We start from the raw sequence: 27737 nt of genomic DNA on the forward strand, positions 1-27737 counted from the left end.
CTATATTGACAAGTTGAAAAACTATAAACATTAAATGTATACATAAGTGATGGACTGATAAGATTTACTATATTTATTATTCGCGTACTTCATTAATACTTTATTAATATTCTATGAAATTTATTCTAGTGAAAATGAAAAATTTATTTATATTTTATCGTAGAGTAAGTTATATAAAAACATGGATTTCAAATCATAAATAAAAAATTATTCATTTAATAAATAAATAAATAAAAAAAAAAAAAAACAATAACCATTAACAGCTAATAAAAAAAAGCTTCATTTCAATTTCAATTTCAAAAATCTGTGGCCACCATGATTACGTAGAATATCAGGTGATATTCAACAGGTGTTATTAGATCTTTTTGGCTGAGTTTTTTTCGGAAACAAACTCTCTAAATACAAAATGTAGACCGCACGCTGCTACACTCGTGTCTAATCTAGCGAAGTGCGCTTTAATTGTTTTATAGTATTCGCTTGTTAAAGAGAAAATCTCAGCCAAAGTTTCCATTAACTGCACAAGTGCAACAAAGTAATACATAACTTATTTTCATTACAGTATCACTTACGGACGCCTTGGAGTTTTTTGGGAAGAAAGGATTTTTCCTAGTAGCTGCAATGCCGACAAAAGAGTATAACATTTGGACATTACTAAAAAAAAAGTAATAATTCATTCAATACTTAATTGTGAACAATACTTTATGATAAAAATGTCAACACTTAAAATGTCAAAGTTATTTACCATTTATAATAAATAAAAATAATTAATACAGTATAGTTTTTTAATACTTTTAAAAAACAATATTAAAATTTAAGTTTTCACTTTAAATATTTATGTAAAAAAGATTTAAACTGCTGGTATTTTTTCGGGATTTGTTACTATTGTGGAATTAACAAAACTCTCCAAACGACCCTGATCCCATCTGGTTAACGATACATTGGACTGAAGTTTTATAGCCATAGCTGCTGTATTTTGGAACCCATTTTCTGCACAATACTGTATTAGATCCATAGCAGGTGGGACAAAACAGTGTAATTAAACTGTCTAGTATCTCGGTAACTTGTTCAACATCTGGTGAGGATAGCTGTGTCTGCAAGAATCGTTCCATCCCAATTTAATTTTCGAATTCTTTTTGATTGTTGAATCGTGACGAAATCCCAAACAGTCAAACCAGCATCAGCAAAAATTTTGTTAAAAGGTGAATCTTTATCCGGTTTGCAATGAACCCGCATCAAATTCAAAGCTTTGGAGACAAGATTCTTTCTCTCCAAATGATCAGTGTATCATATGCGTCCATAGTCTTGACAAATATTCTCTGCTCATATTAGGATCATTAGCCTCCAAGGCATTCACTACAGTTTCCATAACAACCGGCTCTGGAGTATAAATGTCCTGTATAAAATCATCATAGTAATCATTCGTGAACACATCAATCAATTGATTTTTGACTTGCAGCAAAAAGTAATGCTTGTAATAATTATTTTCTTTGAAACCGTCTCCAATAAAATTGTAATTATCACCAGTCAGTAATAATTCATGAACTTTATCGCTCACTACCAGATCCTCTAAATTGTTTGCCGCAACACCCATCGCAATTAAAAAAAAAGCCGTGTCATTTTTGTCATCAGCGGTAAATTCTTTGTTATTTATTTCCTGAAGAGTTTCACGTAATAAATTACACAGCCCGTCATCTTTTCGATAAAATGTTTTCAATGCATAATAATAAGAGGCCAGTGACGGCGCGATGCCAATGTCTTTGAACTCAGTAAACAACGACCGGCACAATTCTTTAGCCGTTTCTCGATGAGTAACTGAGCTGGCAAATTTCAAACTGCTATTGAAGATACCGATATTCGGTTGGATCTCCAGAGTCTTCATTTTATTAAATAAATGAATCAATAATTCTCTTTGTTTTCTCCCCCCTTCTTTCAAGGCCGGTATCAGATTAATCACTGAATTAAAAGCTTCGACAGTCAGAGGGATATTTTTACTCTCAGCTTCTTCGAATAATTTCCAAACTCGATCTACGTTCATATATTTTGCGTTCCCACAAATCATAGTAATGAAGGCTTCAGCAGTTACTTGTCCTCCTTGGTCTTTTAAAAAAGCAACGAGGCTGTCAGTAGTGGAGCAGGGCTTCCATGAAGGCTGCCCCTGATCGTTTCTAAACCATTTTTGCTCCATAAATTCTTCAGGCAGAGGCTCATCGTTATTGTAATAACACAATAATTGCAGTAACTCTAATTTTGTTTCAGCGGAAACTTGTTCTTCGAGTAATTGATAAATTGTTAGAGCATCAGCTACGTTGCCATCTTCAATGACAGTCTTGAGAATGTCTTCTGACACTTGATCATTACTCTTATACTCCGTTTTTGGCAGGGACAATTCAATGACAGGATCAGCGACCCGGTGTTGGAATAAATTCGCGTGTTGTTGACGAATCCACATGGCAGCTTTACGTCCGGCTTCTTGGGCTAAAGCGAATGAACGTTTTCACATATTTGATAGTGGAATTAAATATGGATCATCGTGATATTTGTAACGTGGGGCTGTTGGGTCACGTTTTATTGTCCGTTCGAGAGCTCGTAGCATGTCTGTGGACCCACGTTCTTTGTAAAGGGGAATCTCGATGTTCACTGGAGAATTTGTTGCTCCACCGGCTACTGATGATTGTAACCTCGTTATTACGATACTAGAGGATAGACGATTAGATACGTGACGACTCAATGAATTCATCTTGGAAATTTAATTTATGAAATTTATAAATATAAAAAAGTATATATTCATGTAATTATTATTTATATATTTATATTGAAATGATAGAACTTTGAAGTTATCATTGATGGGAATCGGAAGAGACCAGTAGCGGCTCTATAAAAGTATTAAAATGAATAATAATAATAAAGTATAAATTTTTGGTACTTGATTATTTTAAAGTAAGTAAATTGTTCAACGAAAGATAATTATTCATTTTTTAATAATAATAATATCTAAATAAACTCATTTTCTAAACTAAAATAAAATTTTATCTTGCCTTAAGTAAACTATAAAAAAATACATATATTTTTATTTATATCTACAATTTTTTAATGTTATACAAATGGTATAAGATTCCCTGTTTTGTCGATACCAATCGCCTGTACGTTATTTAAATTACAGTACTCGCGATAAAATTGACTTTGTTCAGGTGTACTGAATAAAATAAAAAATGGAGCATCTGCATTATCATCAACTTCCATAGAGTCATTAATCACAGACTCTGTTTCAATATTATCATTATCAGTATTATTATCATCATTGTTATTAGTAAAATTTAAATTAGATTCAGTTTCACGATCCAAAACTTTTTCGGCAAAAGCTTTCTTAGCTTCAAGTATGCGTTGAGTATCAGGCACCAACGAGCATTTTTTAAGATCAACAGAAACTTCTGAACGTTTTTGTGGATTCTGGATGATTTCTATTGCAGCAGCTTCAGCCAACTGACGTCTCCGTTCTCCATTAATCGGACGTCTGACTTCCTCATGTTCTTCGATCATTGTATTTCTCGTTCTGACTCGTAGACGTAGTGGTTCATTTGGTTCGGGTTCTAAATCAGTAACAGCATAAAGTTTGTTCCCACATTTTTTACTCCTACATCTACCATTAATAATAATATAATATTTTGAACTTGGACCATACACATGCCCATATTTAAATACATAAGCACATGGTAATCTGTACTGATCCCAAAACGCATCAGCGATAATATTTGTCCATACGTTCTTTCTCAATGGTATTTTTTTTCTACCAAGACCATCTGGTGGCTTTATTTCAACCCACTGTTTATTAGTTAATACCAAATTAAACCATGATTCTCCTTTATCAGAATCAGGACCATATACCCAGTCATCGTCATCATCAGTGCTGTCATCGGAGTGAACTCGTTTTTTGATTTTTTTTTTTAGAAGGCAGTGGTGGTAAACCAGCTTTTTTTCTCGCTTCAGTCAATATCCCACGTCTATCTTCACGTACATTTATATAGAACGATTGACTAGTCCATACTCCACCAGAGTTTTTACTCATTTTCTTCCATATTTCTGATGACCATGCTGGAAATGATTTTTCTGTGAAATTGTCAATGTACTTGAACACCATGTCAATAGCTATTGCTTTTGGTAGACGTGCTGCCATTTTTCTTTCTTTAGATCTGTAATTAAATAATATATTCATTTTAATACTTACTTCCGATAAAATCCTGTTGATTTTATTGGCTCTTATATTGTAAATTTTAAATTGTTAGGTAGGAGACCCATTAGCCGACCAGGAAACTAGTACCCGATCATTCTTATATATGTATATCTATATATACTGAATTTGATTAAATATAAATATACAAATACATGAAGTGATCGAGTACTAGTTCCCTAGTCGAGTACTAGGTCTTTTAATGACATAATTAATTCTTTAATAACTTTTGGATTTTTTTCAAAACGATAAATTATAAAAAAAAAAAAAATTTAGAAAAAAATTGCACGTATAGTTTTTTTAATTTTCTACATGTGTATAGTTTTAGTTTAATTTGTTTTTTTTAATCGATCTGTTGAAAAAAAAATCACAAAATTGTTAATTGTCTGCTAACTTCAATGTAACTGAAGTTAGCCGGCGTTTAACAATTTTTGAATTTTCCTCAAAGTGCTAAATTATAAAAAAAAAAAAACATTTAAAAAAATTGCATGTTTAGTTTTTTTAATTTTCTACATGTGCATTAGGGTGGGCCAAAAAAAACTTTTAATTTTTTTTTTTTTAGCTACTACGAAAATATTGTTCAAGATGACGAAAAAAATATCCTGGTAAAGTTTCAGCCCTTAATATTAATATTGAGAGGTCGCTCATTGTGATTTTTGATTTCCCATTTAAATAACATGGAAAAAAAAAATTTTTTTAGTTTGGAATTTTCTACCTCGGTAATGGCTCATTGTACGAATAAGCCCAATATATATTTTTGTAGGGAATTTAACGCTCTACAAAAAAAGTTTCTTATCATTTTTTGATAAATCCATCTGTCCAAAAGTTATTGGAGCTCGAAGCCAATTTAGAATAAATTTCGAGATCTTTTTACTTCTTCGGCGAAACTATCGGACTTATCATAAAATGTTATAAAAACTTTTTTGTAGACAATTTTATTTCCTACAAATTATTGTTGATAAATTTTTTTCAAATTCTGCATTGTTTTCTAGTTATTTCCTTTTTAATTCCAAGCTCCTATAAAAATAGTGTTCTGATCGATTTTAAGAGCTTGGCATTAAAATAGAAATAACTAGAAAACAATGCAGAATTTGAAAAAAATTTATCAACAATAATTTGTAGGAAATAAAATTGTCTACAAAAAAGTTTTTATGACATTTTATGATAAGTCCGATAGTTTCGCCGAAGAAGTAAAAAGATCTCGAAATTTATTCTAACTTGGCTTCGAGCTCCAATAACTTTTGAACAGATGGATTTATCCAAAAATGATAAGAAACCTTTTTTGTAGAGCGTTAAATTCCCTACAAAAATATATGCTGGGCTTATTCGTACAATGAGCCATTGCCGAGGTAGAAAATTCCAAACTAAAAAAATTTTTTTTTTCCATGTTATTTAAATGGGAAATCAAAAATCACAATGAGCGACCTCTTAATATTAATATTAAGGGCTGAAACTTTACCAGGATTTTTTTTTCGTCATCTTGAACAATATTTTCGTAGTAGCTAAAAAAAAAAAAATTAAAAGTTTGTTTTGGCCCACCCTAATGTGCATATTTTTAGTTTAATTTTTTTTCGAATCAATTCGTTGAAAATGACATCCAAACATTCTGTATCGTCTGTTAAGTTTAAGATCATGTGCTTTTATCACACCGTTATACTGTAATTTTTTCCTGATACTTTTTGATAACTTAATTATCAATAAATAGAGCAGCGACCACGAATGGTACTTCTACCCTACATTAATTGCCAATTGATGAAATTAAAAAAAAATACTCAGCGGAAGACTTACTTGACTTCTTCAGATACATCAATCATTTCTATTTCCTTCATTATTTCACTCTCAGTTTTATCGCATGTATGATCTTTTATAGTTGGCGTATATTTACCATTAAAAAATTTACCATGCGCTTGACATTTTTTTTTAGACTGATGAAGGCAATACAAATATCTGCAATATAAATAAAAATAAATTTATCAGACTATTTAATTATAATACTAAAAATATCAAAATTTAATGTTTTTTTGTTTTTGTAAACGTCTTATATATTTTAAAATTCAGACAATAAACGGCCGACAAATTTAATATAGAATGCGAGTAAGAACAATACACAGTCAATAATTTTTTTTTTTTTACTATCAAACTTACAAAAGTTCCACTTGAAGTTTTAATTTAATTTCAAGTTTAGAAGTTCCACATGTCGAACATTTTTGGAATCTATTTGTAACAAATTTTTTTGTACACGGGTATACTGCGGTAATAATTTTTTAATTCAATTGAACCAAAGTGTTTCAGGTAGACTGAATTTAAAACTAAATTGTTTTATAAAAAAAATTATAAATTGAATTATATTAACCTTGGACACTTTGTCTTGGTGAGGAGTAAGTAGATTTTTTTTAGCATTACCAGCTTTCAGAGACGATTTAACTGATTGTGTGACACCAATATTTAAATCAGATTGAGACCGAATGGACAATCCTTTAGATTTCACACCAGCCGACGTGAATGATTTCGAGGTAAAGATTGACGATGCTTTGGTTGGATGTAACATCACCATTAGAACATTCACTTTTGAAAAAAAATATGTTTATTAATAATTTAATGTCATTCATAACTAATGTAATATTAATATAAACTTCACTCTTTTAAATGAAATAACTTTTGAAATTTATAACCTAAATTTATTTTGAACCATTAGAATTAAAATTATTAAACTTACGTTTATTTAATTCGTTTTTAGTGACGCTCCCAGGGGAACGGAAAAAATTAAAGGTATTCATAGACATTTTTCAATATGTTAATTAAAAAGTATTAATATCTTTTCTTTAAACTTTCTTTTGTTCTGTTTTATAATTTCTGTTATATGTATAAAGTGTGTAAGTTCATGGAGTTCAACTATCATATCTGTAGGTATTGTCATCCCAACAAGAGATTTTTTTTTTTTTTTTTATTATTTATGCCTTTGTAGGCTGGCCTCGTATGAAAACCGGTGGCCATCTATGGTTTAGAAATACAAGTTGACCATTCCTGAGAGTTGGTAATATAGTTTTAGTTATCCTCAGCTAGTAAATTGCCAAGGTATTTTCTGTGCATTAGATCACATGTATCTTCAGTATTTCTGGCAAATTCCGCTATTTGTTTTAAAATTTCAATGTCATTTGTGAAAGCAAGACTCCTTATCTCATGTGGAGGGAAAATTTTCTTTCTGTGGAGAAATTCTTCTAATTCTCTAGTGTTTTCTACGTTCAGCGGACAGTTCCAGAACAGATGGTTAAGATCCTGTATTCCGGTTCCGCAGGGACACTCATCAATTTCTATCAATTTTTTGCGGAAAAGATTGTCACGCGTACACGTGTTGTCTGCCTTTATCTTGTTAATTAGTGTTATTTCACCTCTGTTTAAATTTCTGCCACTGAACCACGGCTCATTTACTTTACCGTTTCTTAGTGCTCCATACTTCCTGCCTTTTCTGCCGAATGAATCCTTTAATTCTTCATCATATTCTCTTTCAGTCTCCGCCTTGTAGGATCTGAATGTTGAATTTATTGTAGGTTTATATGCAATACAGGTACCTTCTTTCCTGGCTAAGTTTGCCAACCAACAAGAGATTGGACTTCGGATGTCGTCGGAATTCACTCCCACTCTGGATGTTTTATGTGTTAAATGTTCTCCCACTCTTCTGTGTGCATGCACAGTTCATAAATGTTCGGTAGTGGCGGTAATTTCCGAGGTCTATTTTCTTATTGGGACCACAATAATATATGTAAACAAATAGGTTTGGCGAAATATTCAGGCTTCAACGTACAGTCAGAACAAGTGATTCATACCGTCCATGGTTACAAGCGTACCTACTGATAAATCTATGATGCGATAACTCCCTGCAGTAGATTTCTTGCTAGCATAGTTATATGAAGGACATTTATGTTATAAGATAAATCCATGTTAAAACTTTTCTATGCAGAATATTTCTATTGCAGGACATCTCTATGTAAGACATATCTATGCAAGATAAATCTATATAGGACATTTCTGTTGCAGAACATCTTTATGCAATATATCTCTATGCAGGACATTTCTATGCACGGAGAAAAAAATATTGTTCTGAGAAGTATACTGTATAGTTACAGTGACAATACGCTATAGTTATCTACTAGAATGTTACTGCAACGATCTACTGTATCGTTCTGACAACAATACGTTAGATAGCTCTGAGACCTATACGGTATCGTTCTGAGCCCTATCTGACGTCACGCACATTGAAAATTATATGAGATACTAGCAGACCCAGCCACGCGTTGCTGTGGCTAAGGTTCTTGTCATATTAAATCGAATGATGTGGCTCAATAACCCTGGCGGTATTGAATCACCCTGGAAACAGCTTGGAAACACCCTCGGAGTGGAAACAGGGTGGAATCACGGTGTACCCACCCTGATTCCACGGTGATAAAATGAAAAAATCCCACCGTGTAACCACCCTGGATCCACCGTGATTCCACCCTGTTTCCTGGGTGTTTCCAGGGTGATTCAAAACCGCCAGGGAAGTTATAGATCAAATTGAATGGAATATATAGTGCCGGAATAGTATAGTGCCGGATAGATCAACTGGTAGAGCACTCTGCGCGATACCGAATTGGTCTGGGATCAATTTCCAGTCCGGGCTATCTATACTTTTCTCAATTTATCTATAAATTGTCTTATTGAGAAGGTTATTTGCATGTTTAGGTTTCCACTATATTTGAATGGTGTATTACCGTACGATGGACGGTGTGGCTCAATAAGTTATAGATCAAATTAAATGGAATATAGTATAGTGCCGGATAGCTCAACTGGTAGAGCACTCGGCGCGATACCGAATTGGTCTGGGTTCGATTCCCAGTTCGGGCTATCTATATTTTTCTCAATTTATCTATAAATTGCCTTATGGAGAAGGTTATTTGCATGTTTAGGTTTCCACTATATTTGAATGGTGTATTACCGTACGATGGACGGTGTGGGTCAATAAGTTATAGATCAAATTAAATGGAATATAGTATAGTGCCGGATAGCTCAACTGGTAGAGCACTCGGCGCGATACCGAATTGGTCTGGGTTCGATTCCCAGTTCGGGCTATCTATATTTTTCTCAATTTATCTATAAATTGTCTTATGGAGAAGGTTATTTGCATGTTTAGGTTTCCACTATATTTGAATGGTGTATTACCGTACGATGGACGGTGTGGCTCAATAAGTTATAGATCAAATTGAATGGAATATAGTATATTGCCGGATAGCTCAACTGGTAGAGCACTCGGCGCGATACCGAATTGGTCTGGGTTCGATTCCCAGTTCGAGCTATCTGTATTTTTCTCAATTTATCTATAAATTGTCTTATTAAGAAGGTTATTTGCATGTTTAGGTTTCCACTATATTTAAATATAATGGAAACCTAAACATGCAAGCATGCAACTAACCTTCTCAATAAGACAATTTATAGATAAATTGAGAAAAATACAGATAGCCCGCACTGGGAATCGAACCCAGACCAATTTGAACCCACACCAAATTAAAATGTGGGCATGAGGCAAACCTCGCTTTTGCCACTCAATCGAATACAACCAACAACTTGTGATACCAAAAACTGAATATTTAACAATAAAATTAATAAAGGATTTCAATTTTTTGTTTGAACACACGTGCAATTATGTCATGGCGATGAATTGCTTGTTGTCCTGGTAATAGTAAAGTTTGTATCTCTATCCAATTCGGTTTACATGTGAATGTGATAAAGAAATTGTAGCTTATATAAAGTCCTCGTAGAGAGTAAATCACCGACGGAAATGGTCGGAAATTTTAGGTTTGTAATGTTAATGTGTAGTAATGGCGTGAGATTAGACTTCTTTTTCTATAGTGGGGGTAAAAACCGACGGCCACTTACTCTTTAAGAGGACTTTAAAACGTTTGTATTTATAATAGCGCCATCTATTGAATACTTACATACTCAATCCAGTCAACAGATATCGTCATCTGTTAGAATCGTTTGGAGCTTACAGATAATTGTGACCGACAAATAAAAGACAAAAAATTTGCAATGAAATAATATTGTGACTATAAATTGAGATGTAAGCTATCCTATCTTTCAAGTTGGATCAAATTGCACACAGTGTGCAAATCAAATTTAAGATCGGTTCAGTAAAAGCGGAGTCCATCGCGGACAAACAACGTGACACGTAATTTTTATATATAAAGATTATAATATCTGGATAGGAATTAACAAATAAAAAATAGGGGTTGATCGTAGAGGGGTGAAAAATTGAGAGTAATATGAGATTTTTTATTGAAAGTCATCAAAAAATAAAAAAAAAATTTTGCAAAAAAAATTAAATTTTTTAACTAACAAATAAAATATAAGGGTTGATCGTAGAGGGGTGAAAATTTAGGGTTGTATGTATTTTTGTATGCTGTGTCATAAAAAAATAAAAACAAAAAATTTTGCCTAAAAAATAAAAAAAAAAAATTTAGGGGTGGACTACCCTTAACATTTAGGGGGATGAAAAATAGATGTTGGCCGATTCTCCACCCTGGCCGACAATCACGCTAAGGATCACAAAAATCGGTCGAGCCGTTTCGGAGGAGTTCAAGTTCGAACACCGTGACACGAGAATTTTATATATTAGATTTAAAAACCTTTATCATTCATAAATAAATGATAAGCAAATAACTTTGATTAAATAAAATAATTTATAAAACTGATTTATTAGTTAGTTATAATCTAAATAAATTTTAAATATAAATATAAATATATCTTTTAATTTTTTGAATTTATTTATTATTAATTTAATTTTAAATTAAATAATAATTCAGATCTCATTTGTTTATTAATTATTTTTCTTCTATTTACGTATCCCATTTAAATTATAAAACATCGACTATATATAATATTTAGATTTTTGGTTATGAATGTATATTTGATTACAAAAAGCATAAAAAAACACTTATCAATAAATATATCAACATAGTTATGGAGATTCTACTCTGTTAATTTATTAATTACCCGTGGGTCCATATTTCAACATCACAATTATTTTTTACATTATTTTTTTTATTAAACGTCTGCTAGCAATAATTATATAATATTCAAAAGTTGGCGCGAAAATGGATGTTTAGTTAGGTTAGACGATGCCGTGTGAGGTGACGACTACGGAAAGTCGTATAGGGCTCACAGCTATCTAATAGATAGTTACTGAAACGATACGGTATTGTTACCATAAGCATACGTATTGTTGTGGTAACGATCTACGAGTTACTATACTTTAGATATTTCGAGGAGCAATATTTTTTTCTCCACATGTGGCAGATTTCTATGCAAGACAAATAAATGTCTAATTACATTTCTCCATAGTAAAATAACTTTAACACATAGATCTTAGTTTAAAAAAATAATAAATAGTGGAATATTTTTTTTTTTATTGAGGCTTAAATTTATGAAATCGATGATATTAATGATGAAAATATAAGTCAAGAAGCGTGTATTTTTTTGAAAAAAATTTTAAAAAAATTTTGAAGGTTCATCAAAATTGTCTCGTTGTCAATCGAGTAATTTAAAAAGTTACAACTCGTAAAAAAATTTTCGGATAATTCTTAAATATTAAAATAATTCGGAAATTCGAATTTCGAATTGAATAGTTATATTCGATTCGATTCGAACGCGACTCGCACATCCGTAGAATTCGTTTTATTACCTCATAATATTACCTTATAATATATATTATAATTTCATAATATAATTTATAAACACATTGTTTATTTACTAAATTTATGAAAATATAACTATACGATTGAAACTAAAATTTTTGAAGTATGGGAATTTAGAAAATTCTTTTACAGCGTTAATGAATAATTGTATTTTTGTATATTTACTCGTGAAGGCATAGTTTTACATATATTTGTCCTACATACAAATGTCCTGCATAGAGATGTCTTGCATAGAGATTTCCTAAACACAGATATCTTACATAGAAATATCTTGTATAGAGATATCTTGCACAGAGATATCCTGCATAGAAATATTCTGCATCGAATAATTTTGACATCGAAATATCTTGTAATATAATTGTTCTTAATTATAATTATGCTGACTCAGAAATTTACTACAGAGAGATATCCGAGCATAGAAATTTCTTGCATAGAATTTTCTGGGTACGCTTGTAACCATGGACGGTATGGATCACTTGTTCTGACTGTATTTTTATTTTAGCGTCAAATTAATTATTTTTATCTTATTGCACGCCTCATAACGCGAAGCGTTTGAAGTAGTGCGTTACTCTCAACATGTCCAAGTCAAGCAATTTGCCGGACTTAAATTGCGTGTGTTTCATTCATTTTGTAATTGTAAGGTATTAAAAGGGCACTATTATCAAGATAAATACTCTAATTATCACACTCGATGTGTTTAAAACACATATGTTTTGTTTAACATTAATAAAAATATGATTAAAAAAACTTTGTCGAGCTTGTCCGGATGTCTGTACGTGTGGATGTGCCACAATCACGGCCGACAAACTTAACGTATCAGGACCATTCTTGTTTTATTAGCTTCAGAACGACACCGGATTTTTCGCTATTTAAAATGACTTTTTAATTTGCTGTCGTTTAATAATAATTAATAAAAAAATATTGAAAACATTGGTCTTTTATATGTCTATGGTGTCTATAAATATAGGTGTATTTCTATGATTGTACGACTTCAGCCTTTGGCCACGTTCGGGCGCTGTTAGCCAGGCTGATAAATATGTACACTAGGGTGTTTCATATTTAGATGGTATTTTTGCACGACTCATGATGCGAAGCATCTGAGATGTGCTTTATGATCGAAAAATTTAATTCGCCTCACTTCGGCAACTATTTCAATTATTATACCCTTGTTAGTTAACGGAATTGAGATATGTTGCATACTATTTTGAAGATAATTTAATGGATATTAGTTTCATACTTTTCAAAAATTTATTTAGTTCAATAAAAAAGGAAAAAACATCAAAATAGTCTAAAAAAATTTTCTGTCCGTCAAGTATGAAACCCGTAGACACAATAACTTACGAAAAAATGCAGTAATTGAATCAAATTTTTTTTTTCTTAATTCTTTGAAAGATTTGTAGATCCCCGATTGCCACTGGCTAGGTAATTTAGTGTCGTTTAATAACAATTAATAAAAGAATAAAAAGGCTGTATAACTATATCTATATATATCGATGTAAAATTAACATGGATGCCGATATATCTATACCTATACATTATACGTACATTTATCCCACCAGGGGCGCTTGCGAATTACCATCTTAGTGTAGCTGTTTTTTTTTTTTTTGCTGATTGGTAAGCCTGAATTGTTTCAGTTCAATTTTTTTTTATTTACATATATTTTTTTTGCTTTTGTTATTAATCGAGATATTTTGAGTAGGTTCTTTCATAATTATATAAAAAATACTAATATAATTTGAAAAAAAAAAAAAAAAAAAAAAAAATATTTAAGGAAAGAAAATTTTATATATTTTAAATTTATTCGTGCTTCCCGCCATTTTTTTATAATTATTTTATTATTTCATAATAAATGAGCATTATGAGTCGCGCACTTTTGGATTTTCCAAATTTTTTTTTCTGTCCTACCTGAAAAACTAACAATTTATAGTACAAAAAAAATATTCCCGCTTGAAAATAAATTCTAAGTCAATTAGGGGCTTAGCGCATCGAAAAATTCGATTTTCCTTCTTGTAAATTTGTAAATTTCACTTCTTGTAAACTTGTAAATTTCACTGCTATTTTATATTTTAAAAGTATTTCTTTTATTATTTATGATGTATCAAATGTACCTCTAATCCCTATGATTATCACTGGTCTTGTCATTACGATAGCATCCACAGTTCTTATCGGATCTTAATGAAATTTTTCACACTTATTCTATAGGCGATTACCTTGATCAAGTACAAAGATGGGCTGAATCGTTTGGGTAGTTTTGAAATTATGGCTGTTTGAAATTTTCATGATTTTTCGTAAAAATCAGTTTTTAATCACTGCTAAAGCTTATATAACTTCAAAACTAACATTCATAGACAATTTCCGTAAAAAGTTTCTTAAAGCTCGTTTAGTAAGCTTTAATTTATGACCTCAAACTTCTTGTTTTGATCATTTCGTCCAATAATTTGATAGCTTTGAAATTTTTAATAAAATCAAAAAATGTTGGGAATATGGTTTTTTATTCCACATAACTTAAGCATTTCCCATTATAAACCAATTTCGTCAGTTGTATTTTATTGTGAAGAAAATAACCTGTAAATTTCACATCTATTTTATATTTTAAAAGGATTTCTTTTATCACTTATGATGTTTCAAACGTACCTGTACGTCCTATAATTATAACTGGTCTTGCCATCATAATAGCGATTACAATTATGATCATACTAATTAAATTTCCTATACTTTGTTTACGTCAAGGTTAGTTTGGTACATTACCTATATAATGTTTTGTCAAATCAACTATCTGAAGTTCTCCATCGAAAATAGTCGTTGTCTTTTTTTATACCCTCACTCTTAGAGAACAAGCCTAATTTCATATCATGACTATGCACTAACATGAATCACAAGATATGTATGTATGAAACTTTTTATATAGATTAATTGGAAAATCTACCTTCCATTTCGGCTGCCAAATGGCCTTTTTTTTAAATAGGTAAATGACTATTCTATATGATCTAATAAATTATTTTCGTTTAAAATCTATATAAATATTTTTAAAACAATAAAAATCAGTCGTACACCTTTCGTCGTTCTGGTATTGGGACATTTACCTCAGTCAATTAGAATATTTATTTATTTATTGGAAGAAATGAAAAATAATTCGAAGTTACGAGTTTGTTTAAATTTGTTTGAATTATTCATAAAATCGTGACTCTGAAAATACACAATCACTCAGTATATTCGAAGTAATTGGAACCATAAAATTTTAATCACTTTTCAATAATTTTCAATTTTACTAGTAAATATTAAAAAAGATTCAATTGTTTTGGTTTCAATTGGTTTCAATAATTTGCAATTCAATGCTCGGATTTCAAAACAATTGAAATCAAAGAAGTCTGAATATTTTTTAATAGTTTGCTATTCAGCTTCTAATAATTGAAAAAAAATTCAACTTTCGAAGCTATAAATTCAGTTAATAATTTTCAATTTTATCTAAAAAATTGAAATGAATCCAAATTTTTTTCAATCGTTTTCAAACAATATTTTTAATGAGGGATAACTTGAATTTTCTACAAATGACAGTAGTTTTAAATGTATATTGTAATTTTTAATTTCAGATAACATTCTTTGATATCTAATGATAATCATTATAGAATTTTAATGAAAATTTCGTTGATATAATTGTACATTTTATTTCGTGTATCATTACAGAAATGAGCGATTTTTAAATTTTGTAAGTAATTATCTCTATTTAGAATTGTAATGATTATGATAAATAAAAATTACAATCTAGATAGTAATAATTTAAATAAAAAATTAATTTTCTACTAATCATCCTAATTTTTTTTATGGATTGTGATTTGTTATTTGAGATAGCAAATATACATATTTGATTTTTAATCAGATGATGTTTTATTTAAAATATTTATTGTTTTCTTTCCAAGATCACTACTGCGGCAGGACTGCTGCTCATTGAAGAAACCACGCGATAGCCATTATCAGCCAAAAAGTTTAGTGCTTTTACTAGTTTAACTGTAATTGAAATTTTTTAAGTATTAAAATATGAGTGAATTATTTACATCATCAATCATGTTGTCAAGAAAAATATTTCATTTCCAAAAATAATATTTTACTCACTTCCATACCACACATCGCTGGGACCTGTAATTAAAATTTTTTGAATATTAAAATAAAACTGCATTATTATCTAAGTAATAAATTATATCGCTGAGAAAAATATTTCATTTCCAAAAATGATATTTTACTCACTGTCATATGTTCCATCCACATCTGCAATTAAAGTTTTTTAAATATTAAAATATAATTGCATTATCTACATAATAAATTATTGTGTTACTAAGAAAAATATTTAATTTCCAAAAATATTATTTCACTCACTTCTACTATCACTCCTATCGAAAGTAGGGCCCAGTTTGCGTAAATTGAAATATTCTTTGTACCTTTCCCAAAGATCATCATGGAATCCCTCAATCATACATATTTCGTTATCACGCAAATCACCCCCAACTTTAAGCACTAAATAAAGCGCCATACTTGAGGAATCGGAATATTTATCTGAAAAATAATTACCCAATAAAATAATATACATCATTTCACTTAATGGAAAAAAAACTTCAAATACGTGAAAATTGACAAAACTGATAAGTTTTATTTATTATATAATCTCATATAAAAATTTAAATAATTTTATTTTCAGTTTTTTAAAAAACTATTTGATACTTTTTTTATGTCTATATAGAATTATTTGACATAATTTTTTTTTTTTTTTATATGAAAACGGTTGAACGTAATTATTCACATATTTTCTCAATAAAATAAATGTCATAAAATTATTTTTACCTTAAAGTAAATTTTTATAAGTTGAGACCTTATGAAAATTTTAGAAAATCTACTGACACTTTCTGGCGTTGGAGATCAGTAAATGATGAGCGACTGTGTATGCGGAAAAACAGGAATGCATTCGTGGCAAAAAGGACCGAAAACTGGCTTCATGGAAATGTAAGTTATCCCTAAATAATCCCTGAATAAAAGAGGCATGAAATGTATAAAGCCTCTTTTCCATTTACTTGATTGGTCGAAAGCAAAAAAATATACCTATTTAAACAACACGAAAATATACATTAAAATAAATATTTGAAAAACGACACGCACGCGCTTGCGTGCGAAACATGTACGCTAGTCTCCTTAAATAAAAAATGCATGAGATGTATGAAGCCTGTTTTCCGATTACTTGAGTGGTAGAAAGCAAAAAAGGTATGCAAACAACACGAAAATGTACAGCAAAATAAATAAAAGACATTCAAAGTTGCAAGTGAATTTCCATCATTATTTATTCAAGAAGTAAACAGAAATTAAGTTTTTCTTCATTCATAGAGAACAATTAAAAATTATAAAAAATTATTAATGAATATTAATTATTTTTTATTCACTTAGTGACCGGATATAAAATATTAACTATCCATTGAAAATAATTTAAAGACATTCAAAATTGTAAATGAATTTCAATCATTTTTTAGTCAAGAAGTAACCAGAAATTAAATTTTATTTATTTCGTAGAGAACAATGGGGAAAAATTCAAAATCATTAATTTTTTCTAATTATTTTTAAATTCCGCATTAGATCCAAATTCATGGACTATTTATCTATTCAAATTTATTGAACGCCGTTAAATATTTGAATTTCTCTTAACTTTTTTCTATACTTAAAAAGGTATAAACCTTCACATTATTTATTCATCTAGAACACCTCATTTTAGACTCAATTGAATCAATAGTGAAGAAGAACTTGTTAAAAACAATTAAAATCATGTCAGATTTAATTGTTTTCAATCAATAATTTTAACCAGGGATATACTTTGAGTTTTGTAAATATTTTGATTTTTTTTAACATTTTGGGATTACTTTCTTGGATGAATTTGTTTCTCAAATTTAGTGACAAAAGCGTGAATAATGAAGTGCAGGACGGAAAATATGTTTGTAAAATGCAGATAATATAATGAAAAAAATGTATAGAGTTATAATTGTAACTGTATATTGCAATTAAGTTTGACGATTTGTTGTGTAGATAATTATATGTATGACTCGTGTAGATGTTTAAAATGCAGAAGTTTATTTCAGTGTTTTCAAAAATAGACTAGGATTAATGACGGCGATAGTATAGTTTTGAATTTGTCGGATGTCTGCTGCATTCACACTCATAATGATTCAGAAATATATTACAATTTAAAAAATTTTCAATTACAGTTCTAAAGGAAAAAGAATATCCACGTGAGTAAATTTTTATTTTTTTACAACAATATGACTTATTACGTCGAATATCAGATTATATTTTAATACATGAAAAATTTTAAAGTTCCCATAGTCGGAGTTCTAAACTTTTTGGCCTCAAATGGCTATCGCGTGGTTTCTTCGATGGCATCCAAAGATTGCGGAATCTGGACCTTCGAGAAAAAACATGAAATATTGGTCTTCAATAAAAATATCATCTAATTCTAACTCAAACATATTTGTACGAAATAGGTTTAACATATATATTTACATTTCAATTAAAGTTTCAAAAAATATTGAAAACTAAATTTAAGGCGTTGAAAAACGTTCATACTTTTTTTTGTACGAAAGTACATTGTTTTTTAAGAAATATTTTTCAAACTTTAAGTTCTTACTATTGTATTTTTTTCTCCAGACTGAAATATTGATTTTTTTTAATATTGTCCTGTACGGGCCGATACAATTCAAAGTACTGGCTATTGGATTGTTATATCGAATGCGCATTCGACTTGTGCATAAAAAGTGGATCATTTGTATTTTCGAAGGAACAACTTTCGTGCTCGTTGAGCTCGAAAACACTATTGTGAATACATTTTCGAGCTCTACGAGCTCGCAAATACTTTTGTATGCCATTGTTTTGTAAAAAACCATTTTTTAGCATTTCTTTCTCCCACGATATCTCGCGAACGAATTAACCGATTTTGATGGTTGAGGCGGCAATTGACGCGTTTTGTCAAGTTCTAAAGCTCGTAAAATTTCGGATTCGATTTATCGAGTCGTTTTTGAGATATTTCAGGAAAAATAAAAAAAAATTTTTTTTTTAATTCTTTCGACAACGGTTTCTCTTGAACGAATAAACCGATTTTGATGGTTGAGGTGGCATTCGACGCGGCTTATAAAGCTCTAAAGCCCAGTCCATTTTGGAATGAATCCATCGAGCACATTAAAAGTTATCCAAAAAAAACATTTTTGAAAAAACTTTATTTTTGGAATATCTCTGAACGAGCCCTACCGATCCAGCTCAATTTTCTCTCGGCTTCAAGATATTGACAATCCGCGTCGAATGGCACCTTAAAGTTCAAAATCGGTTCATCCGTTCAAAAGATACAGGTATTTACATACGTACGTACATACGTACGTACATACGTACGTACATACATACATACATACATACACTCGGACATCATCTTGAAATTAGTCAGAATAGCTTCCTAGGACCTCAAAACGTCGACATCTGATGGAAATTCGATTTTCGTAAATCGGACCGAAACCAATAACTTCCCGAATTTTTGAAAATTTACAATTTTCTTAGCGGGAAGTTAAAAAGACAATAATAAAAATTAGAGAAATTAAATAAAATGTCCAATAATAAAATAAGAATATTTATAACAATAAAAATAATTGTTTCAATTATATATAAGCAAACGAAAATGAATATGTAAATTTATATAAATATGAATAAAAAAACTTTACCCCATCGATTCGACATAAGTCTCATCTCGTTTTAATATCAAATATTATTTTTTGAGCGGGTGAATGTGGCAGACATCAGAAAATTTTAAAATTATTACTAAATAGAATAAATAATTATTGAAAGAAAATTTTTAAACATTGCGCATTTAAAAAATTCGGAACTAATAAGTGCATTTTTTATAAATATTATTTCTTAAATTAGTTCCTCTATTTATTTATAATTTTTTAAATTTGTCGGATGTCTGCTACATTCAAACTTGTTATTATTTACATAAAATTAATAAAAAAATATTAATTAAAACGAATACATAATTTTTATGCATAAACCTTTCTATCACAATGCCCTGATTAAAATTATTAATTAAAAACAATTGAATCTGACATGATTTCAATTATTTTCAGCAAGTTCTATTTCACGATTGATTCAATTCACCCAAAAATGAATTGTTCCGAATAGATAAATAATATGTGAAGATTTCAAACCTTTTTAAGTATAAAAAAAATTAAGAGAAATTCAGATATTTAATTGCGATCAATAAATTTGAATAGATATATAGTTCATGAATTTGGATCTAATGCGGAATTTAAAAATAATTGAAAAAAATTAATGATTTTGAATTTTTCCCAATCGTTCTCTATGGATAAATAAAACTTAATTTCTGGTTACTTCTTAAATAAATAATGATTGAAATTCATTCGCAATTTTAAATGTCTTTGATTTAAATTCAACGGATAATTAATATTTTATATCCGGTCACTCAGTGGATAAAAAATTATTAAAATTCATTAATAATTTTAAATAATTTACAATTGTTCTCTATAAATAAATAAAACTCAATATCTGGTTGTACTGTGAATAAAGAATAATTAAAATAATTCGAAGTTTCGGACTTGTTGAAGAATTCATAAAATCGTAAATTTAATAATCCATTTATTCATAGGGAAAAATTGAAAACAATTCAAAGTTTTAATTCTCTTCGAATTCGTTTGAATTATTCATACAATAGTCGAATAAAAAATTTATTTATTTATTGGAAGAAATAGAAAATAATTTGAAGTTACAAGTTTGTTTAAATTTTTTTAAATTATTCATAAAATCGTGAATCTGAAAATACACATTAACTCAGTATTCAAAGTAATTGGAACCATAAAATTTTAATTACGTTTCAATAATTTTCAATTTTACTAGTAAATATTGAGAAAGATTCAATTTTTTTGGTTTCAATTGTTTGCAATATTTTGCAATTCAAAATAATTGAAATCAAAGAAGTCTGAATATTTTTTAATAGTTTGCTATTCAGCTTCTAATAATTGAAAAAAATTCAACTTTCGAAGCTACAAATTCAGTTAATAATTTTCAATTTTATCTAAAAAATTGAAATGAATCCAAATTTTTTTCAGTCGTTTTCAAACAATATTTTTAATAAGGGATAACTTGAATTTTGCACAAATGACAGTAATTTTAAATGTATATTGTAATTTTTAATTTCAGATAACATTCTTTGATATCTAATGATAATTATTATAGAATTTTAATGAAAATTTCGTTGATATAATTGTACATTTTATTTCGTGTATTATTAAAGAAGTGAGCGATTTTTGAATTTTCAAGTAATTATCTCTACTTAGAATTGTAATGATTATGATAAATGAAAATTACAATCTAGATAGTAATAATTGAAATAAAAAATTAATTTTCTACTAATCATCGTAATTTTTTTTATGGATTGTGATTTGTTATTTGAGATAGCAAATATACATATTTGATTTTTAATCAGATGATGTTTTATTTCAAATATTTATTGTTTTCTTTCCAACATCACTACATCAGGACTGCTGCACATTAAAGAAACCACGCGATAGCCATTATCAGCCAAAAAGTTTAGTGCTTTTACTAGTTTAACTGTAATTGAAATTTTTTAAGTATTAAAATATGAGTGAATTATTTACATCATCAATCATGTTGTTAAGAAAAATATTTCATTTCCAAAAATAATATTTTACTCACTTCCATACCACACATCGCTGGGACCTGTAATTAAAATTTTTCAAATCTTAAAATAAAACTGCATTATTATCTATGTAATAAATTATATCGCTGAGAAAAATATTTCATTTCCAAAAATGATATTTTACTCACTGTCATATGTTCCATCCACATCTGCAATTAAAGTTTTTTAAATATTAAAATATAATTGCATTATCTACATAATAAATTATTGTGTTACTAAGAAAAATATTTAATTTCCAAAAATATTATTTCACTCACTTCTCCTTCTACACCTATCGAAAGTAGGGCCCAGTTTGCGTAAATTGAAATATTCTTTGTACCTTTCCCAAAGATCATCATGGAATCCCTCAATCATACATACTTCGTTATTATACATATCACGCCCAACTTTAAGCACTAAATAAAGCGCCATACTTGAGGAATCAGAATATTTATCTGAAAAATAATTACCCAATAAAATAATATACATCATTTCACTTAATGGAATAAAAACTTCAAATACATGAAAATTGACAAAAACTGAAAAGTTTTATTTATTATATAATTTCATATAAAAATTCAAATAATTTTATTTTCAGTTTTTTAAAAACTATTTGATACTTTTTTTATGTCTATATAGAATTATTTGAAATAATTTTTTTTTTTTTTTATATGAAAACGATTGAACGTAATTATTCACATATTTTTTCAATAAAATAAATGTCGTAAAATTATTTTCACCTTAAAGTAAATTTTTATGAGTTAAGACCTTATGAAAATTTTAGAAAATCTACTGACAGATTCTGGCGTTAGAGATCAGTAAATGATGAGCGACTGTGTATGCGGAAAAACAGGAATGCGTTCGTGGCAAAAAGGACCGAAAACTGGCTTCATGGAAATATAAGTTATCCCTAAATAATCCCTGAATAAAAGAGGCATAAAATGTATAAAGCCTCTTTTCCATTTACTTGATTGGTCGAAAGCAAAAAAATATACCTATTTAAACAACACGAAAATATACATTAAAATAAATATTTGAAAAACGACACGCACGCGCTTGCGTGCGAAACATGTACGCTAGTCTCCTTAAATAAAAAATGCATGAGATGTATGAAGCCTGTTTTCCGATTACTTGAGTGGTAGAAAGCAAAAAAGGTATGCAAACGACACGAAAATGTACAGCAAAATAAATAAAAGACATTCAAAGTTGCAAGTGAATTTCCATCATTATTTATTCAAGAAGTAAACAGAAATTAAGTTTTTCTTCATTCATAGATAACAATTAAAAATTATAAAAAATTATTAATGAATATTAATTATTTTTTATTCACTTAGTGACCGGATATAAAATATTAACTATCCATTGAAAATAATTTAAAGACATTCAAAATTGTAAATGAATTTCAATCATTTTTTAGTCAAGAAGTAACCAGAAATTAAATTTTATTTATTTCGTAGAGAACAATGGGGAAAAATTCAAAATCATTAATTTTTTCTAATTATTTTTAAATTCCGTATTAGATCCAAATTCATGGACTATTTATCAATTCAAATTTATTGAACGCCGTTAAATATTTGAATTTTTCTCACCTTTTTTCTATACTTAAAAAGGTATAAAATCTTCACATTATTTATTCATCTAGAACACCTCATTTTAGACTCAATTGAATTAATCGTGAAATAGAACTTGTTAAAAACAATTAAAAACATGTCAGATTTAATTGTTTTCAATTAATAATTTTAACCAGGGATATACTTTGAGTTTTGTAAATATTTTGATTCTTTTTAACATTTGGAGATTACTTTCTTGGATTGGAATTTGTTTTTCAAATTCAGTGAAAAAAGCGTGAATAACGAAGTGCAGGACGGAAAATATGTTTGTAATTGTAGGTAATATAATGAAAAAAATGTATAGAGTTATAATTGTAACTGTATATTGCAATTAAGTTTGACGATTTGTTGTGTCGATAATTATATGTATGACTCGTGTCTGTCTATTGGATTCCCGGGAAAAAATGATCAGACCTGATCAGACATGAACAGGCATGAGTCTTCAGGCCTGATCAGACATGAAAAATGACCATGCCTGACCAGGCCTGATCAGGCATGTTCAGGTCTGATCAGGTATGTTCATGTCTGTTCATGCCCATCCGGGTAAAAAAATTATTTATAAAAAATGGCCCTATATAATTATATATAATTATGTATAACTATATTCAATTATACATGTATATAATTATTGCTATAAAAATAAGAAAAATAAAAAATTCGGGCGTGTGCAGGATTTGAACCGTGGACCTTGCGCTCGAAAGTGTAACTTGGTATACCCACTGACCTAAGAGATTTAGTTGAAAAGTAAGTTTCGTATGAACTTCAAGTAATAAAAATCTTATACGTGATAGATTCTTGGTCAACAAAATTTTAGATCTATGAGCAGACATGAACAGCCATGAACAGACATGAACATATATGACCAGGCATGAACAGGCATGGACAGGTATGAACAGGCATGATCAGACCTGACTGTATATAACGCTTCAGACATGAACAGGCATGAACAGGCATGATCAGGCCTGAGTGTATTCAACGCTTCAGACATGAACACACATGAACAGGCATGGACAGGTATGATCAGGCATGATCATGTCTAATTTCAGGCCTAATCATACATGAACAGGCATGATCAGGTCTAATTTCAGGCCTGATCATACATGAACAGGAATGGTCAGGTCTGATCATTTTTTCCCGGGTTGTTATTTCGAATGCGCATTCGACTTGTGCATAAAAGGTGGATCATATGTATCTTCGAAAGGACAACTTCCGCGCCCCTAAATATCCTAGCGGTGGATTCTGGAACTACCAAATATGTATTTGTGCAGCAACTGCATGTTCTTATATCAGATCAAACACTTTATTAATTTTTCCGCTTGTTTGTAAATAAATATTTCCCTTGTTATTCATGTGTTTAATTTAATAAATAAAAAAAGATAACAATAAAAATTGGAGAAATTAAATAAAATGTCCAATAATAAAATAAAAATATCAATAACAATAAAAATAATTATTTCAATTATTTATAAGCAAACGAAAATGAATATGTGAATTTATATAAATACGAATAAAGCAACTTTACTCCATCGATTCGACATAAGCCTCGTCTCGTTCTAATATCAAATATTATTTTTTGAGAGTGTGAATGTGGCAGACATCAGAAAATTTTAAAATTATTACTAAATAGAATAAATAATTATTGAGAGAAAATTTTTAAACATTGCGCATTTAAAAAATTCGGAACTAATAAGTGCATTTGTTATAAATATTATTTTTTAAATTAGTTCCTCTATTTATTTATAATTTTTTAAATTTGTCGGATGTTTGCTACATTCACACTCGTTATTATTTACATAAATTAAATAAACAAATATTAATTAAAACGAATACATAATTTTTATGCATAAACCTTTCTATCACAATGCCCTGATTAAAATTATTAATTAAAAACAATTGAATCTGACATGATTTTAATTGTTTTTAACAAGTTCTATTTTACGACTGATTTAATTCAGCCAAAAATGAATTGTTCCGAATAGATAAATAATATGTAAAGATTTCAAACCTTTTTAAGTATAAAAAAAATTAAGAGAAATTCAGATATTTAATTGCGATCAATAAATTTGAATAGATATATAGTTCATGAATTTGGATCTAATGCGGAATTTAAAAATAATTGAAAAAAATTAATGATTTTGAATTTTTCCCAATCGTTCTCTATGTATAAATAAAACTTAATTTCTGGTTACTTCTTAAATAAATAACGATTGAAATTCATTCGCAATTTTAAATGTCTTTGAATTAAATTCAACGGATAATTAATATTTTATATCCGGTCACTCAGTGGATAAAAAATTATTAAAATTCATTAATAATTTTAAATAATTTACAATTGTTCTCTATAAATAAATAAAACTCAATGTCTGGTTGTACTATGAATAAAAAATAATTAAAATAATTCGAAGTTTCGGACTTGTTGAAGAATTCATAAAATCGTAAATTTAATAATCCATTTATTCATAGGGAAAAATTGAAAACAATTCAAAGTTTTAATTCTCTTCGAATTCGTTTGAATTATTCATACAATAGTCGAATAAAAAATTTATTTATTTATTGGAAGAAATAAAAAATAATTTGAAGTTACAAGTTTGTTTAAATTTTTTTAAATTATTCATAAAATCGTGAATCTGAAAATACACATTAACTCAGTATTCAAAGTAATTGGAACCATAAAATTTTAATTACGTTTCGATAATTTTCAATTTTACTAGTAAATATTGAGAAAGATCCAATTTTTTTGGTTTCAATTGTTTGCAATATTTTGCAATTCAAAATAATTGAAATCAAAGAAGTCTGAATATTTTTTAATAGTTTGCTATTCAGCTTCTAATAATTGAAAAAAATTCAACTTTCGAAGCTTTGATTTTAGTCAATAATTTTCAATTTTATATAAAAAATTGAAATGAGTCCAAAATTTTTTCAATCAATATTTTTAATAAGGGATAACTTGAATTTTGCACAAATGACAGTAATTTCAAATATATATTGTAGTTTTTAATTTCAGATAACATTCGTTAATATCTAATGATAATAGTTATTATAGAATTTAGAATAAAATTTTCGTTGATATAATTGTACTCTTTATTTCGTGTATTATTAAAGTTGTGAGCGATTTTTGACTTTTTTAAGTAATTATCTCTACTTAGGATTGTAATTTAATTATTATGATAAATAAAAATGACCATCTCGATAGTAATAATTGAAATAAAAAATTAATTTTCTACTAATCATCGTAATTTATTTTATGGATTGTGATTTGTTATTTGTGATAGAAAATATATATATATTAGGGTGATTCCAAAAAAAGAAAACCATTTTTTTTTTTTTATGGTATCCAAAAATTGAAAGTATAACTAAAATTAAAAATTTTGGTACCATTCCGAGCTCTTAATAATGATATTAAGGTTTGCCTCAATCCATTTTTCTATTTTCCATTTAAATAACACGGGAAAAAAATTTTTTTTTTTTTAGAATTTTCCAGCTCACAAGCCAATCAACGGATTTTTATGCACAACAGATTTTTTTGTAGGAAATTGAACGCTCTACTAAAAAAGACTCTTATCGTTTTTTGATAAATCCCACGGTTCAAAAGTTATTGAAGCTTCAAGTCAAATTTATAGTAAATTTTAAGATATTTTTACTTTTCCGGCGAAACTATTAGTCTTATCAAAAAATATTACTAGAACTTTTTTGTAGATAATTTTATACCTTACAAATTATTACGAATAAAGTTTTTCGAAATTCTGCGTTGTTTTCAACTTATTTCCATTTCAATGTCAAGCTCTTAAAAAAGTAGATTTCTGATTAATTTTAAGAGCTTGACATTGAAATGAAAATAAATTGAAAACAATGCGGAATTTCGAAAAATTTTATTCGTAATAATTTGTAAGGAATAAAATTACCTACAAAAAAGTTTTTACGACATTTTGTAATAAGACTGATAGTTTCGCCGGAAAAGTGAAAAGATCTCAAAATTTACTATAAATTTGACTTGAAGCTAAATAACTTTTGAACAGTGGGAATTATCAAAAAATGATAAGAGACTTTTTTTGTAGAGCGTTCAATTTCCTACACAAAGTTTCATTGCTCATAAAAATCCGTTGAGTCGTCTGTAAGCTAGAAAATTCTAAAAAAAAAAATTTTTTTTCCTATGTTATTTGAATGGAAAATAGAAAAATGGATTGAGGCAAACCTTAATATTATTATTAAGAGCTCGGATTGGCACCAAAATTTTTATTTTCAGGTATACTTTCAATTTTTGAATACCAAAAAAAAATTTGTTTTTTCTGAAACACCCTAATATATATATATATATATATATATATATATATATATATATATATATATATATATATATATATATATATATATATATATATATATATATATATATATATATATATTTGATTTTAATCAGATGATGTTTTATATCAAATATTTATTGTTTTCTT

At 28.6% G+C, this 27737-nt stretch overlaps 2 protein-coding genes across 6 annotated transcripts in view; both read right to left on the minus strand.

Annotated features, from left to right (window-relative positions):
- Positions 1-319: 319 nt before the first annotated feature.
- LOC130669004 (protein PTCD3 homolog, mitochondrial-like) lies at positions 320-8185 on the minus strand. Its single transcript, XM_057471639.1, is given in 5 exon segments — positions 320-1282; positions 1284-4187; positions 6014-6172; positions 6579-6790; positions 6942-8185. Coding segments are annotated over 2 exon segments (1671 nt in total). The 5' UTR covers positions 2738-4187; positions 6014-6172; positions 6579-6790; positions 6942-8185; the 3' UTR covers positions 320-1065.
- A 7419-nt stretch (positions 8186-15604) lies between these two features.
- Positions 15605-27737, minus strand: part of LOC130667899 (uncharacterized) — a 46627-nt gene continuing 34494 nt past the window's right edge. For 3 of the 5 annotated variants that reach the window (XM_057469822.1, XM_057469824.1, XM_057469823.1), the window contains 4 exons: positions 21955-22131; positions 21826-21846; positions 21694-21717; positions 21263-21588 (listed from right to left, as the gene is read on the minus strand). In XM_057469822.1, the coding sequence (XP_057325805.1) occupies positions 21485-21588; positions 21694-21717; positions 21826-21846; positions 21955-22108 (303 nt within the window). In that variant the 5' untranslated portion in view covers positions 22109-22131 and the 3' untranslated portion in view covers positions 21263-21484. Of the gene's footprint in view, positions 15958-16062; positions 16087-16194; positions 16216-16323; positions 16501-16785; positions 17041-21262; positions 21589-21693; positions 21718-21825; positions 21847-21954; positions 22132-22416; positions 22925-27737 lie in introns of those variants that run through there. The other 2 variants (XR_008989921.1, XM_057469821.1) reach the window with 2 other exon arrangements.

Source organism: Microplitis mediator, chromosome 5, assembly GCF_029852145.1.
Source record: "Microplitis mediator isolate UGA2020A chromosome 5, iyMicMedi2.1, whole genome shotgun sequence".
NCBI lineage: Eukaryota > Metazoa > Arthropoda > Insecta > Hymenoptera > Braconidae > Microplitis > Microplitis mediator.